The sequence below is a fragment of the Eucyclogobius newberryi genome, unplaced genomic scaffold, assembly GCF_026437365.1.
Source record: "Eucyclogobius newberryi isolate DKJ021-1_F unplaced genomic scaffold, fEucNew1.0.hap1 SCAF_13, whole genome shotgun sequence".
NCBI lineage: Eukaryota > Metazoa > Chordata > Actinopteri > Gobiiformes > Gobiidae > Eucyclogobius > Eucyclogobius newberryi.
In genome coordinates, this window is record NW_027315757.1 from 16925068 (window position 1) to 16939638 (window position 14571).

The following is a 14571-nucleotide window of genomic DNA, read 5'->3' on the forward strand; positions in this document are numbered from 1 at the left end:
CAGAGTAAACAGCCTCTGCAATCATAAGACACATAAAACACAAATCTGCAGCTGATGCAATCTCTCCTCCATGTGAGGGGCGGGACCAGGACCGGACCAGGACCTGGGAGGGACCAGGAGTGGACCAGGACCGGGACTGGACCAGGACCAGGGAGGGACCGGGGCAGGACCAGGACCTGGGCTGGACCAGGACCTGGGAGGGACCAGGAGTGGACCAGGACCGGGACTGGACCAGGACCAGGGAGGGGCCGGGGCAGGACCAGGACCTGGGCTTGACCGGACCAGGACCTGGGTTGGACCAGGACCGGGGAGGGACCAGGGAGGGACCAGGGAGGGACCAGGACCAGGGAGGGACCAGGGAGGGACCGGCACAGACGCAGCCGGACTCTGGAGGTGGATCCCGAGCAGGGCACCGGAGGAGGGCCGGGAGTCTGGAGGAGGATCCCGGGCAGGGCACGGGAGGAGGGCCCGGGACTCTGGAGGTGGATCCCGGGCAGGGCACGGGAGGAGGGCCCGGGACTCTGGAGGTGGATCCCGGGCAGGGCACGGGAGGAGGGCCCGGGACTCTGGAGGTGGATCCCGGGCAGGGCACGGGAGGAGGGCCCGGGACTCTGCCGCGGTTATAAAAGCCGCTGCTTCTCGTCTCCGCGCAGAGTTTTCCAGGAGAGTTTCAGCTTCTTGTTTTTGCACTTTTCCGTTTTTCTGTCACTTTTGTCCCGCGAGGATCAGAACGCGCCAGGAAAATGAGTCATGTCGATGTGAAAAACATGGAACCCACTTCTTTTGAGGAGAAATACTTCGACGAGTACGAATACTACAATCTGTCCGACAAGTACACGGGTGAGAGCCGCGTGACCACGAACTGCGCCTCCTCCTGTGTGCGCCTTTTTATCCTCCTGTGTGCGCCTTTTTATCCTCCTGTGTGCGCCTTTTTATCCTCCTGTGTGCGTCCTTTTCTCCTTCTGTTTGTGTGTTTTTCTCCTTCTGTGCGTGTTTTTTTTCTCATGGTGCGTCTGTTTTTCTCCTTTTGTGTGTGTTTTTCTCCTTCTAATCGTGTTTTTCTCATTCTTTGTGTCTTTTTCTACTTCTGTGCGTGTTTTTCTCAGTGTGTTTTTCTCATTGTTTGTGTGTTTTCTCATGGTGCGTTTGTTTTCCCTTCTTCATTGTGTTTGTGTTTTTCTTCTCACTGTTCGTGTGTTTTCGTGTCCTTGGCGGTTCCAGAGGGCTCTGCTCGCAAAGGCCGGTCCAAAAAAGAGGCGAGCGACAACACGAACCGCCCAAACCCCGGAGGACACGAGCGTAAGATCGTGGAGAAGCTGATGAACACTGAGAAGAATAACAAGGAGTGACTCGAGGTACGACACCTGCAGCGACACCAGAAACACACTACTTTCACTGGTCCCGTCCTGTCTGTACTTTTTAATTTTATTTAATTTAATTTTATTATTATTATTTTTTATCCATCTATTTATTTTTAATTTTGTTTTTAAAATTCATTTTATTTTTATTTATGTATTTATTATTTAGTTTTTTTCTTTTATTAAAAAAAATCAATATTAATAAATAAATAAAAGAGTTAAAGGATGTAGTTTACTTTTTGCAGAATTAGAACAACATTCACAGCTCAGATACATGAGCAAACAAATACTCAAATATAAGTAAAAGTATTGACGAGTAAATAATAATTTATTGTCAAAATCGACCGAATCAATGTAATCATTTTGGAACAATGTCGACATAAAAGTGCTAAAAACATAAACTGCTCTAAAACCTCAAGGAAAACTAGTCAAAGAGTAAAAGTGACTAAAGTAAAGTACAGATAACTAAATATTTTACTTAAATACATAACTTTTACTTTTGTACTTTTGCAACATAATAATATAATGATAATAATAATGTTGATAATAATAATAGTAATAAACTATGATAAAACATGGCAGGTGTAAAAAATAAATAAATAAAAATAAATAAATAAAACTTGACATTTCCCCCAAATTTAGTCAGTTGAATAAAATATAATGAAAAACAGTTAATTTATGATAAAATAACAGTGAGATGTGATACAACTGCAGAAAAGACATTATAATTAAACTCGACTATTTCAAAAGGAACTTAAAACAGTCAAAGACACAAAAGTCAGAACGTTTCTGATTGGATCAGCCGTTTAGAGATAAATAACGACAATAACAAGCGAAGGTTCCTGAGAAAAGTGCCGTCGTTTGTTGCGTTTGCAGATTAGAGATAAAGTTATTTTGAAACGCACACTGTTTGTGTCTGTGCCGAGAGCAAAGTCAGTGGTGCAGTGCCGCCCCCTAGTGGTGCGGGGAGAACGCTCTGACTGTGTGTGTCAATGTGATGAAGCTGAAAAGTGCAGAAACATCACTTTATTCTCTCTTTTTCAGCTCATGTTAATAGTTTTATTGACGTTTCACTCAATGTTCTCTCTCCACATTTAAACTTTCATGTGGAAACAACAAACGTGTCCGATCTTCACCTAAAGATGTTTTATTCTTCCACTGATTCTGACATTGTTTTGTCCAGATTCATTTTTCTCCCACAGAGACCTAAAGATCAGGCCTTAAAGCGGCTCCTACGCCAAACTTTCCACTCTTGGACTCGATTCTGAATTTTCCGTCTAATCTGTCAACAAAATGAAGCGAACCTGAATCTGTCCATTTTTCACATTTAAATGTCCCAAATTTGTGACATTTTGGCAATGTTTTACACCTCAGTAGCAAAGAGCACACCCACAACTACAATGCAAAGTGTTTATTATGAAAAACATGTACAACACAAATGTAATGGAATGTAAAGAAATGGATGCAGTTTTGGGGCTTCAGGCGATGAGGGGGCACGAAGTCACCAACGCTGATGTCTGCTGGATGCTTAGGTGCGTGAAAGGGGTGTGGTCCTGCTCCCGAACTTAAGATAACAAACTTATCTCTTTTTTTCCCCGGCCTACACTGAACCCTGACCTTTGACCTGTTTGTTTCAGGCCTACACTGAACCCTGACCTTTGACCTGTTTGTTTCAGGCCTACACTGAACCCTGACTTTTGACCTGTGCTGACGGCCTTCCTGGAATCCTGTTTTTGGTCTTTTTGGCAACGCGTGACGTTGGAGCGCGCCGGGCTCTGATTGGACGAGCCTCCTCAGGCTCCTCCCACCCGGCTGTGAGCCCCGCCCTTGCCTGAGCGCTCACCTGGTCGTCATGGCGACACGAGCTCGGGGCGGGGCCTGTCCTGTTTGTTTGAGGATGTTTTTACCATTTTTAAAAAAATAAATGATTTGAATAAAACTGAAACTTTGATTTGTGGATTTGAACGTCAAACATGTGTCTTTGGTTTTTAGTTCAGATATAGTATTTCTGAAATAATAATAATAAGTTACACATGAATTACTTGTTAATAATGTGTAACTCCCTCCAGAAAGTAGAATGTACTGTAGTACTGTAGTACTGTGGTACTGTAGTACTGTAGTACTGTGGTACTGTAGTACTGTACTGTAGTACTGTGGTACTGTGGGATGACTTTATCTGTAATATTGTGTCTGAAACACGAGGTTCTGGGATTAGTTTAAAGTTTCAGTCACTTAAATGTTTAAATGTGACTCAAAACTAACTCACTTATGAATACTTCACTATGACGGAGCTAAAATAATAATGTTGGGATGTATTCCTGTGTTTTTAGTGTCTATATCGCTATCATTGAGGCAGTTGTTGCTTTTGACATGTTTTCAAAGTTAAGAATGTCAAGGATAAAGCCTCGTTCTGCCTCTGAAAGTCTCAGACAAACTTAAAACACAAAAACAAAGTGACAAACACAAACTTTACTTAAACAGAGACAAATATCATGTTTGAAGAGTCTAAACCACAGAGTTAAATATTTTGCACAGAATAAAAGCTGGTGGAGACAGTTGACATCACATTTTCTCTGCACACGTCATGATTCCATTTCTCCTGCAGTTTTAGTTTTCTTCTTTAACAGTAAAAGTCTTGGAAAAACACGGTCTTCGTTCACCGCGGCAGTTCTCGCGTGATCTCGGGGCTCCTACAGTGACATCCGGTCTCCGTGTGATCCTCTCGCGATACCATGTGGTCGGACGCGTTCCGCAGTAGCGACGTACCCGGGGTGAACGCACGCACTCTGCAGAAAACCCCACGCGAAAACCGCACGACACACGCAGTGGGCGCGTCCAAAACGCGGCGTGACCGGGACCGGGACCGGGCGTGCACCGGATCTGACCCGGGCCGTGAGGAGCCGGAGCTGGGCACCGGGGCCATGGATGATGAGCGGATGATCCAGGAGGTGCAGTACCACAGTCTGATCTACGACACCACGCATCCGTTCTACAAAGACAACAGCCGGAAGGAGCGCGCGTGGGCCGAGGTGGCGGCGGCGCTGCGGAGCGACGGTCAGTGTGAACGCGGGGAATGTTCCGTAGTGTCCGTCACCCACTAAAGGACACGTGCCAGGCTGTTCTCAGGTGCTTAATATAAACTACAACATAAGCACATCACCAATTTACATTGTGTTTATTGCTGGGTTTATTGTAAATTGCAAAATTGGACCAAAACGGTTTAATAATAGAAACCGCTTCAGAGATTTCTGTAAATAACTGCAGAAGTGACAATCATAATCAGAAAGAGTTTATTGTCAATGGACAGAATGTACAACCATAGGAACTTAAACATAAAACAATTAGTTTAACAATGAATAAGTCAAAAGAGAAACAATTTAAATCTACTATGGGCTAAAAATTACAATAAGCTATACAGAGGGGGGCAAACTACGGCCCGCGGGCCACATACGGTCTTCATAATCCGGCCCGCCAAACAATATTTTTTAAATAAATATATATTATAATTCATTTATTTATTTTGCCCTTAGGCCAGAGCTGGGCATTTGTGGCCCCATGGGCAAGATGTGGCCCTCGGCATATTTTAATCCGGCTCCTAGATTTAGATTTTAGTTTCTATTTTTTAACTGTCTGTAACATCTGTCTGCACTTGTGTCCTTAATAAAGATGACTTGAAATTAATTAAATAGTAGAATCAATATCCTATATTTGACAGAAAAGTGATATTTTATTTGATATTTAATTATTATTACTTGAGGTCCTGGGTGTTGGTGGTGCAGAGAAAGCAGAGGGAGTCCACAGTGGAGATGGGCGAGTCTGTGATGGTGAGGGGAGGGGGGGGGGGGGGGGGGGGCTGGGGGGCTGTGACTTTCCTGAAGTCCACGATCATCTCCACTGTCTTCTGTGTGGTGAACTCCAGGTTGTTACCGCTGCACTAGGACACCAGCCGGTCCACCTCCCTCCTGTAAACAGACTCGCCCCCGATGAGGGTGGTGTTGTCATGGCGATGAGGGTGGTGTCGTCCACAAACTTGATTAGTTTAACGGGGTTGTGGCTGGAGGTGCAGGAGTTTGTGTACAGGGAGAAGAGCAGGGGAGAAAGTACACGGCCCTGTGGAGCTCCTGTGCTGATAGTCCGAGTGTCTGAGACATTCTTCCCCAGCCGAAAGCACTGCCTCTGATCCGTCAGGAAGTCAGTGCTCCCCCTGCAGGTGGAGTCAGGCACGTTGATCTGGGAGAGATCCAAGCCCCGCCTCTTCACAGTGACACTGCAGCAGCAGATTTTTATGTTTTTGTTTTTGAAAAGTGGCCACATAATTGTAACTCCCACTTAACTTTACGTCTGTTTATCTGTTTTAAACCCAACAATGGAAACAATATACTTACAATACTATACAATAAACACTATACACTATACATTATACAATATACAATATACACTATACACTATACATTATACAATATACAATATACACTATACACTATACATTATACAATATACAATATACACTATACATTATACAATTCAATTCAATTTATTTTTGTAACGCCCAAATTCACAACAACAGTTGCCTCTGAGGGCGACAGTGATAAATTAATCAAACAATGTCTGTGGTGGCGAGGGACGATGTCCCAGGGTCCTCTGTCCTTCTCAGCCAGGAAAAACTACAAAAAACATCCTTGGGAAAAAGTAGAAACCTGGAGGAGTTCCAGTGAAGGAGAGATCTGACTCTCACAGACGGACAGACGGACACGAGGGAGACTGGAGCTGGACCCACTCTTCAGGCAGATGAGGGACCGTCCATATGGGGCAGGGACCACTTCACCAGGAGAGGGACATCTGGGTCCACAGCTCCTCAGGAGTGAGAAAAACAAAAAGAAGGCGGTGAACAGTTTGCAAGTGGAATTAAAAATTAAATATTGTTTGATAGAATAAGTAGTAGAAGAAGAGGATAGTGCTCAAGCTGCCATACTTACCCCAGCATAGTTGCTCCTAGGGCAGCTTCTTACAGTAGAACTGGAGGCTACACTGACATTGTCCAGTGTGATTATCTGCGCTCAGGTCCAACAGGACCAGGATTGATAACCAGTCCATCATCAGCGGCTAATAACAAATCGTTTGTGACTTTAAAGGTCCCATAACATGCAAAATCGACTTTTCAGAGCTTTTAACCTTCTTACATTGCTATTTGTGCTTCATATATGTACCCAGAGTGTTTTTTGATTGATTCCCGCAGTTTTTAGCTATAAATTACAGACTATCTCCTTTCCTCGAATCTCCAAACTGACGGGGGGTGTCTACAAAACTGCGTCATAATCACAGGCACGCGTCATCATCCCCCCTCCCCCCTCTCCACCCACCTCCCCCTCCCGCCTGCCGCCTCCCGCTCCCTTCTCCCCGGCTCCGCGCTGCTCGTGTCTCCCTACAAGCTCGGAGTTTTTCTGCTTCGATTTACGACGAAACACGGCTCAAAGAGGCCCAAAACTTCATTAATGATATCGCACTCTTTACTATTATCACAATGGTGAAGGTTTATGTGGCAGTTGATGCAGCGACCGGGAAAATACACGGAGAGAAGTTCTATCCAATAGCGAAAAACCAGGAAATAAGAGCGCGATGGACATAAGACTTTTATATTTATATATATATATATATATATATATATATATATATATATATATATATATATAGATAGATAGATAGATAGATAGATAGATAGATAGATAGATAGATAGATAGATAGATATATATATATATATATATATATATATATATATATATATATATATATATATATATATATATATATATATATATATATATATATATATATATATATATATATATATATATATATATATATATATATATATATATATATATATATATATATATATAGATATAGATATAGATATAGATATAGATATAGATATAGATATATATATATATATATATATATATCTGTTCTGCGCACGCTGTAGAATAAACCCCAGATTTATTTAGGCTCAAAGTAGTGTTGATCTGAAGTTCTATCGTTTCTCATTCACTGGCGCGGAGCTGTGCATCGCGGAGCAGACAGCTGTGGGGCTATGTCGCGGGTGGGCGGGGCACAACACACGCGCTCTGAGACTACGTCACGGGTTGGGCGGGGGAGCCAGATCGCTCTTCGCAAGGGTGGGGGCGAATATCAAACCAAGCCGTCTGCATTTCCGGGTTGGTGAGGGGGTCCAAGGTCTGGGTGATATTTCTAAACTATTATGTTAAGGGTGTTGCACAACCCTTATTATTATCAAATATACACTTAGGATAGACTACGAAACGTGAAAAAAGCATGTTATGGCACCTTTAACTAGTGCAGTTTCAGTGCTGTGGTGGGCTCTGAACCCTGACTGGAAAACTTCAAATAAGTTATTGTCCTGCAGGTGGCGACAAAGCTGTTTTACTACAACTTTTTCAGACAAAGGGAAGATTTGAAATAGGTCTGTAGTTTACAAATAAGTCGGGATCTAGGTTAGGCTTTTTCAGAAGAGGTTTAATGACTGCATGTTTGAAGGACTGTGGAACATAGCCACTTTCGAGTGAAGTATTTATTATATTAAGAATAGGGTCTATAATTAGGGGGAGAATGTCTTTGAGGAGTCTGCTTGGAATGGGGTCTAGGACACAAGTTGAGCTTTTAGAGGACATAATGGCTGAAGTTATCTCTGCTTGATCAACAGCTGTGAACCTTTCTAAGTTTACAGGTGGATTTATATGAGACGTTAGATGTACAGCTTGGGCTAGTTCAGTGCTAATAGCGGGGGTAATTTCATCTAATTTATCTCTGATTGTTTTTATTTTATTAAATTTTAAAAAAATGTTAAAAAATAGGATGAAATCATCAGAGCTGAGAGTAGCTGGGATTGAGGGCTCTACTGCACTGTGACAGTTTGTTAGCCTAGCTACAGTGCTGAAAAGAAGTGTTACTTTTGTTGACTTCTATTAGATTTGAATAATATCTGGTTTGGGCCTTATGCAGAGCCTGTTTATAGAACAGCAGGCAACTTTTCCATGCTTTTAGGGATTCTTCTGTGTGAGAACGACGATGGACTCAATCCTGGTTCTGTTGGACCTGAGCGCAGCGTTTGACACCATCGACCACAACATTCTACTGCAGAGGTTAGAATGTGATGTAGGTGTTGGAGGAACAGCCCTCAGCTGGTTTAAATCATATTTATCTGATAGGTACCAATTTGTTAATGTAAACAAGAGCTTCTCACCATGCTCTGAAGTAATTTACGGTGTGCCACAGGGTTCGGTACTCGGTCCAATTCTGTTTACTCTTTATATGCTGCCATTAGGCAACATTATCAGAAAGCATGGCATTAACTTCCACTGCTATGCAGATGACACTCAGCTGTATTTATCAATGAAACCTGATCAGAGCGATCAAGTAGACAGACTTAGTACTTGTGTGAAGGAGATAAAAACCTGGATGACACTTAACTACCTGCTTCTTAACCCTGAAAAAACCGAGGTCATTGTGCTTGGCCCTAAGCATCTACGAGATGCTCTATCTGAGCAGATAGTCACACTGGACAATGTCAGTGTAGCCTCTAGTTCTACTGTAAGAAATCTTGGAGTCTTATTTGACCAGGAGCTCTCATTTAAAGCTCATATAAATCAAGCTTGTAAAACAGCCTATTTCCATTTGCGCAACATAGCCAAAATCAGAAGAATCCTGCCTAAAAGCGATGCTAAAAAACGTATCCATGCATTTGTAACGACTAGATTAGACTACTGTAACTCCTGCTTGCAGCGTGTCCTAAAAGCTCCATAAAAAGCTTTCAACTGGTTCAAAATGCAGCAGCAAGATTACTAACAGGAACAAAAAGAAGAGAGCACATTACGCCAGTGCTGAAGTCTCTTCACTGGCTCCCCGTCGAGTTTAGAATCAAATTTAAAATTCTACTCTTGACCTACAAAGCCATAAATGACATGGCCCCATCCTACCTCAAAGATGCTATAGAACCATATCATCCAAACAGAGCTCTTCGCTCTCAGAATGCTGGCCTTCTGGTGGTCCCAAGAGTCTCTAAAAGTACAGTAGGAGGTAGAGCGTTTAGCTACCAAGCTCCTGTGTTATGGAATCAGCTCCCGACCCATGTTAAATATGCTGACACAGTCTCTTCATTTAAGTCCAGGCTTAAAACGTTCCTCTTCGAAATCACTTATGGTCAGACTAGTTAGGAACAGAAACATAAACCCACAGCTTTAGCTACGCTGCCCTAGGAGTAACTATGCTGGGGGAAGTATGACAGCTTGAGCACTATCCTCTTCTTCTGACTACTTATGCTATCAAACAATATTTTTTTTTTAATTCCACTTGCAAACTGTTCACCGCCTTCTTTTTCTTTCTCTCACTCCTGAGGACCTGTGGACCCAGATGTCCCTCTCCTGGTGAAGTGGTCCCTGCCCTGTGTGGACGGTCCCTCATCTGCCTGAGGAGTGGGTCCAGCTCGACTCCGACGGTCCCTCATCTGCCTGAGGAGTGGGTCCAGCTCGACTCAGACGGTCCCTCATCTGCCTGAGGAGTGGGTCCAGCTCCAGTCTCCCTCGTGTCCGTCTGTCCGTCTGTGAGAGTCAGATCTCTCCTTCACTGGAACTCCTCCAGGTTTCTACGCTTTTTTCCCAAAGAGGTTTTTTTTTGTAGTTTTTCCTGGCCGAGAAGGAGAGTCTAAGGACAGAGGACCCTGGGACATCGTCCCTCGCCACCACAGACATTGTCTGACTCCCTCGCCACCACAGACATTGTTGATTCATTTCTCCCTGTGGCCCTCAGAGGCAACTGTTGTTGTGATTTTGGGCCTTACAAAATACATTGATTTGATTTGATTTGATTTGATTTGATTTGAAATAATCCCTCTAGCTTTCTAACTCTTTGTTTATGTGAACGCAGTTCTTCATTTTACCAGGGGGAGGGGCGCTTTGGCCTAATGACCTTCTGTTTTAACGGCGCTACAACATCAAGAGCAGACTTCAGAGAATTCATGGTCAGGTCGTCAAATTGATCACTTAAACTGGGACTAGAACTGTTCTCAGCAGGATCACATGACATGTCACTGAATATTGGAGCTATTATTTCTTAGAATTTTGAGATAGATTTTTCAGATATTGTCCTTTTCGTCATAACTTTATTTTGTGGGACTGGATGATCTTTAAGAATAAACTGAAAGGAAAAAGTAATTAGGAAATGATCTGACAATATAGGGTTTTGAGGGAGGACAATGAGGTCACTAATCTCTATTCCATACGTTAGGACAAGATCCAGAATGTTCTTATTGGTATGAGTCGGTTTATTTACATTTTGAGTGAAACCAATGCTGTCTAACAAGGCGCTGAAGGCGTTACTGAGCGCGTCATCACTCACGTTCACGTGGATATTAAAGTCTCCAGCTATAACTATTTTATCCCAGGCTAACACTAAGTTTGATATAAAGTCAGAAAACTCTGTTAAAAACTCTGAATAGGGACCAGGAGGTCGGTAGATAACTATGAACAAAACTCCTTTTTGGTTTTTCATATTTGGACATGTGATCGACAGCATGAGGCTTTCAAATGAGTGAAATAGCATTGTTAATTTTAGGGCTCATGAGTCGCTTGAGTGTGAGATCACTGCCACACCACCACCTCGGCCTGTGCTCCTGGCGGTCTGAAAGTTAACATGGGTGGGTGGGGTGGACTCATTTAGTCTGACGTAGTCGTCTTGTTGAAGCCACGTTTCAGTTAGAGCTAGAAGATCTATGTTATAGTCACTAATTAATTCATTAACTAAGAGCGATTTGGAGGAAATTGATCGAATGTTTAGCAGTCCACATTTTATGTGTTTATTCATTTGTATATTTGTGTCATTTGTGATTGTTATTTTCCTTAAGTTATTTGGTCTGACGCCTGAAATAGTTTTTCTGAGATGCGACTTTTTGGCACTTTGTACGAGGGACACGAGGGACACACACAGTCTCTATCTGTCTTGAATTTGAACACTTCACATGTGACAGAGCGGGCGAGAGTTCAGCGACAGAGGAGCGTCTTACACTGCTGCTCTGCGCCCGGGGCTCATCCCTGGGTGGTCACTTTAGGCGACTAAGACTATCGGTCAAATTCCGAACTAATAGGGATGCACCCTCCGAAGTCGGATGGATGCCATCCCTGCGTATGAGCCCGGGCTTTCCCCAAAACGCACTCCAGTTGTCAATAAAGACTACGTTGTTTTGAGGGCACCATCTAGATAACCAGCTGTTGAATGCTGAAAGACGGCTGTACAATTCAGCATTGATCCGATTGGGCAGGGGACCAGAAAATATTACAGTGTCTGACATCGACTTTGCCAATTCACACACCGCAACTACTTGAACTTTGAGCACCTCTGAATGTCTCTGCCGGGCGTCGTTACCGCCTGCGTGAATCACGACGCAACTGAATCGTTAAAAATAATGACAAACTAATAAAATGAACAAAATAAATCAGGAAACCAAGAATTTTAAGAACATTTGAGCCTCAGTTGCCAAGCAACACAGGATTAACTCTGGAATAATACATGTGTGAGTAAATAAAAGAGGAAACACTTGAAAGCTCATTCGCACAATCTTCAGGTCTGGATCCACGCCTTGGATATGAAGTCGTCTGACACATGTGTTTGTGTTTTCAGTGAATGAGTGTAAAGCTCGATGGAGGAACCTCAGAGACACGTTTGTGAAACACAGGAAGAGGCTGGGGCTCCCAAACGGCGGCGGAGGCTGGCCCCAGAAGGACTGGAAGTACGCCGAGCTCATGTCCTTCCTGCTGCCCTTCGTCGTGCCTCGAGTGTGAGTCAGGTCATCACATCAGTCACTTCAGCACTTTGTGTCCCACGTAAAGATTAAAATATGTCTTTTCTTCTCTCTGTTTTACAGCTCTAAACGCAGACGTCCCCCGTCAGAGGCCGAAGGCGAGCAAAGCTCCGCCCCGTTGTCCCCCGTCCCATCTCCCCCTCTGGATCCCTCTCAGACCCCTCCACTGACCCCTGCTCAGGGCCTCTGGGTGGACCAGCCCCGCAGGTCTCGTAGTCCCAGAGACAGAGCTCCGTCCTGGGCAGGGCAGCGGCAAAGGGTCCCTGAGAGCGACTGGGACGAGGCGTATCACTTCTGCTTGAGCACCGTGCCGCAGCTGCAGCGGCTGAGCTGGAGGCGCCGCAACACGGCCAAGATCGAGATCTTAGGTATCTTAGAGCGTCTCCGTGAGGAGCAGGAGCAGCAGCCGCCTCGGGGCCCCAGGAGAGTGCACCGGGCGGTGGACCCCCCCAGCAGAGCGGCGTCCCAAGGACCAGGTACTGACCACACACACACCGCACTACAGCACCCACACGCTCTCGCCTCGTGTATGAGCCTTGGCTGCAGTGCGTCGTGGAGGGCGAGTGACAGCTGTGTTTACTTTGTGAAGGCGAACAGCGGCGCTCCGAGTCGGACCAGTACCAGCAGCTGTTCCAGGAGCTGTTTCTGGAAGACGGGAGCTTTCGTCGGCTCTTGGGTTTGTCCCGAGGGCAGTTTGATGACCTGCTGTGCCGCGTCGGGGAAAGCCTCACACTCCAGGACACCAACTACAGGCGCTCGATCCCGGCGTCTCTGCGCCTGAGCATCGGCCTGCGGTCAGTACGCCAACAAGATGATGAACGAATCAATAAATATGATTACACTTATCTTTAAATCTTTGGGCAGCAGTTCAAGTTTACCTTTTTATGCTGCTACAGCTGCGTTATTTATCATGATTTATATGTTCAGTAATAGAGAGGAAACCAGGTTGAATGGAATGGTTGACCTTTGACCTTGGTGTTTGTAGGTACCTGCGCTCGGGGAACCACTTCCACAGCATCGCGGAGACGTTCCACGTGGCGCTCTCGTCCGTGTGTAAGATCGTGCCGCAGGTGGTGGCTGCTCTCTGGGACGGTCTGAAGGCCGACGTCTTGCCTCAGCTCGGCCCGGAGCGATGGAGGTCTGTTGCCGAGGAGTTTAGGCAGCGTTGGGACTTCCCTCTGTGCTGTGGGGCTCTGGACGGGAGGCAGGTGGTCCTCAGGGCGCCGCCTCGGTATGGCCCTCAGGGTCAGAGAGCTGCGAGCGTGGTGCTGCTCGCAGTGGTGGACGCTCACTCCAGGTTCCTGATGGTTGAAGTCGGCGGCTTTGGCAGGATCAGCGACGAGGGCATTCTGGAGAGCTCCGTGTTCGGCCAGGCGCTGACTGAAGGCAAGCTCGACCTGCCTCCGGCTGCTCCTCTCCCGGGGGCCGAGCACAGAGGACCGCAACCCTACGTCTTTGTGGCGGACGAAACGCTCACGCTACGGACTAATGTGATGAGGCCGTTCACCGGGCGCTTGGTGGCTCCAGAAAAACGTGTCTTTAACCAGCGCCTGTCCCGGGCTCAGCACACGGCGACCGACGCCTTCAGCCGCCTGGCGTCTCACTGGGGCCTGTACCGACGACCTGCCGAGGTGCGGCCGGAGGTGGCAGAGCAGTGTGTGAGGGCCACCTGCCTCTTGCACAACTTCATCATGGAGTCAGGAGAGGTGGAGTCTATGGGAGAGGAGGAGCCTCTGGAGGAGGAGGGGCCTCTGGAGGAGGAGCTTGAGGACGAGGCTGTGGGAGAGGACGAGGAGGCCACCGACAGGCCTGAGGGGGAGGAGGACCGGAGATGGTTGGCTGAGAGAGGAGCAGAGGCTGAAGCAGGAGCCGGAGCCGGTTTGGGGGCTGGAGCAGAGGCTAGCACTGGAGAAGAAGCTGGGGCAGGTGGGGCAGGTGGAACAGAGGCTGGCGGGTCATGGAGGTGGCGTCTGCGGCGGCTGGAGCGTGGCTGGGCCCACAGACCGTCTAATGAGGCCATGAGGGTGCGGGACGTGTTCGCAGAGCACTTCTCGGCCGAGGGGGCGGTGCCTTGGCAGAACGACGAGTGACAGACTTTTACCACAGAAAAGACTGGAATGAGGTTTTATACAGGTTTTAACTTAAAGTTGGTCACATAATTTGTGCTTCAAAATAAACTGACCTAAAATAAATCCCTGAGTGTGTTTTGTGTTTCCTGCTAAAATGTAATGTTTGTTAATAAAAAATAAACATATTAAAGTCTAAATGCTAAAACCAGCATCAACCTCTGGACTCATGAGTCTGTAATAATGTGTGGTCACACTAAAGCACAAGCCTGTAAATCC

The 14571-nt window shown here is 45.7% G+C and overlaps 3 protein-coding genes across 4 annotated transcripts in view; all 3 read left to right on the top strand.

The window, feature by feature from the left end:
* ifi35 (interferon-induced protein 35) overlaps window positions 1-14571 on the top strand; it is a 342343-nt gene that overhangs the window by 272869 nt on the left and 54903 nt on the right. The gene's annotated exons all lie outside the window — the stretch shown is intronic.
* Window positions 646-3297, top strand: nupr1b (nuclear protein 1b). 2 transcript variants are annotated; one of them, XM_072442743.1, is made up of 3 exons: window positions 646-840; window positions 1222-1355; window positions 2996-3297. In XM_072442743.1, exons 1-2 carry the CDS (start codon window positions 744-746, stop codon window positions 1347-1349), a joined length of 225 nt encoding a protein of 74 aa, XP_072298844.1. In that variant the 5' UTR covers window positions 646-743; the 3' UTR covers window positions 1350-1355; window positions 2996-3297. The 2 variants fall into 2 exon arrangements, with proteins under 2 accessions (XP_072298844.1, XP_072298843.1); XM_072442742.1 differs by having other exon boundaries at window positions 3035-3297.
* On the top strand, window positions 4076-14386 carry LOC140358090 (uncharacterized). Its single transcript, XM_072442744.1, has 5 exons — window positions 4076-4412; window positions 12046-12202; window positions 12290-12702; window positions 12816-13020; window positions 13212-14386. Exons 1-5 carry the CDS (start codon window positions 4091-4093, stop codon window positions 14314-14316), a joined length of 2202 nt encoding a protein of 733 aa, XP_072298845.1. The 5' UTR covers window positions 4076-4090; the 3' UTR covers window positions 14317-14386.

Bases quoted from the DNA above. Each gene is read 5' to 3' on its own strand.
- nupr1b (XM_072442743.1), top strand. From the start codon at position 744: ATGAGTCATGTCGATGTGAAAAACATGGAACCCACTTCTTTTGAGGAG. The intron at 841-1,221 runs GTGAGAGCCGCG...TGGCGGTTCCAG, and splicing joins TCTGTCCGACAAGTACACGG to AGGGCTCTGCTCGCAAAGGC.
- LOC140358090 (XM_072442744.1), top strand. From the start codon at position 4,091: ATGTGGTCGGACGCGTTCCGCAGTAGCGACGTACCCGGGGTGAACGCA. The intron at 12,703-12,815 runs GTACTGACCACA...TACTTTGTGAAG, and splicing joins AGCGGCGTCCCAAGGACCAG to GCGAACAGCGGCGCTCCGAG. The intron at 13,021-13,211 runs GTCAGTACGCCA...TGGTGTTTGTAG, and splicing joins CGCCTGAGCATCGGCCTGCG to GTACCTGCGCTCGGGGAACC.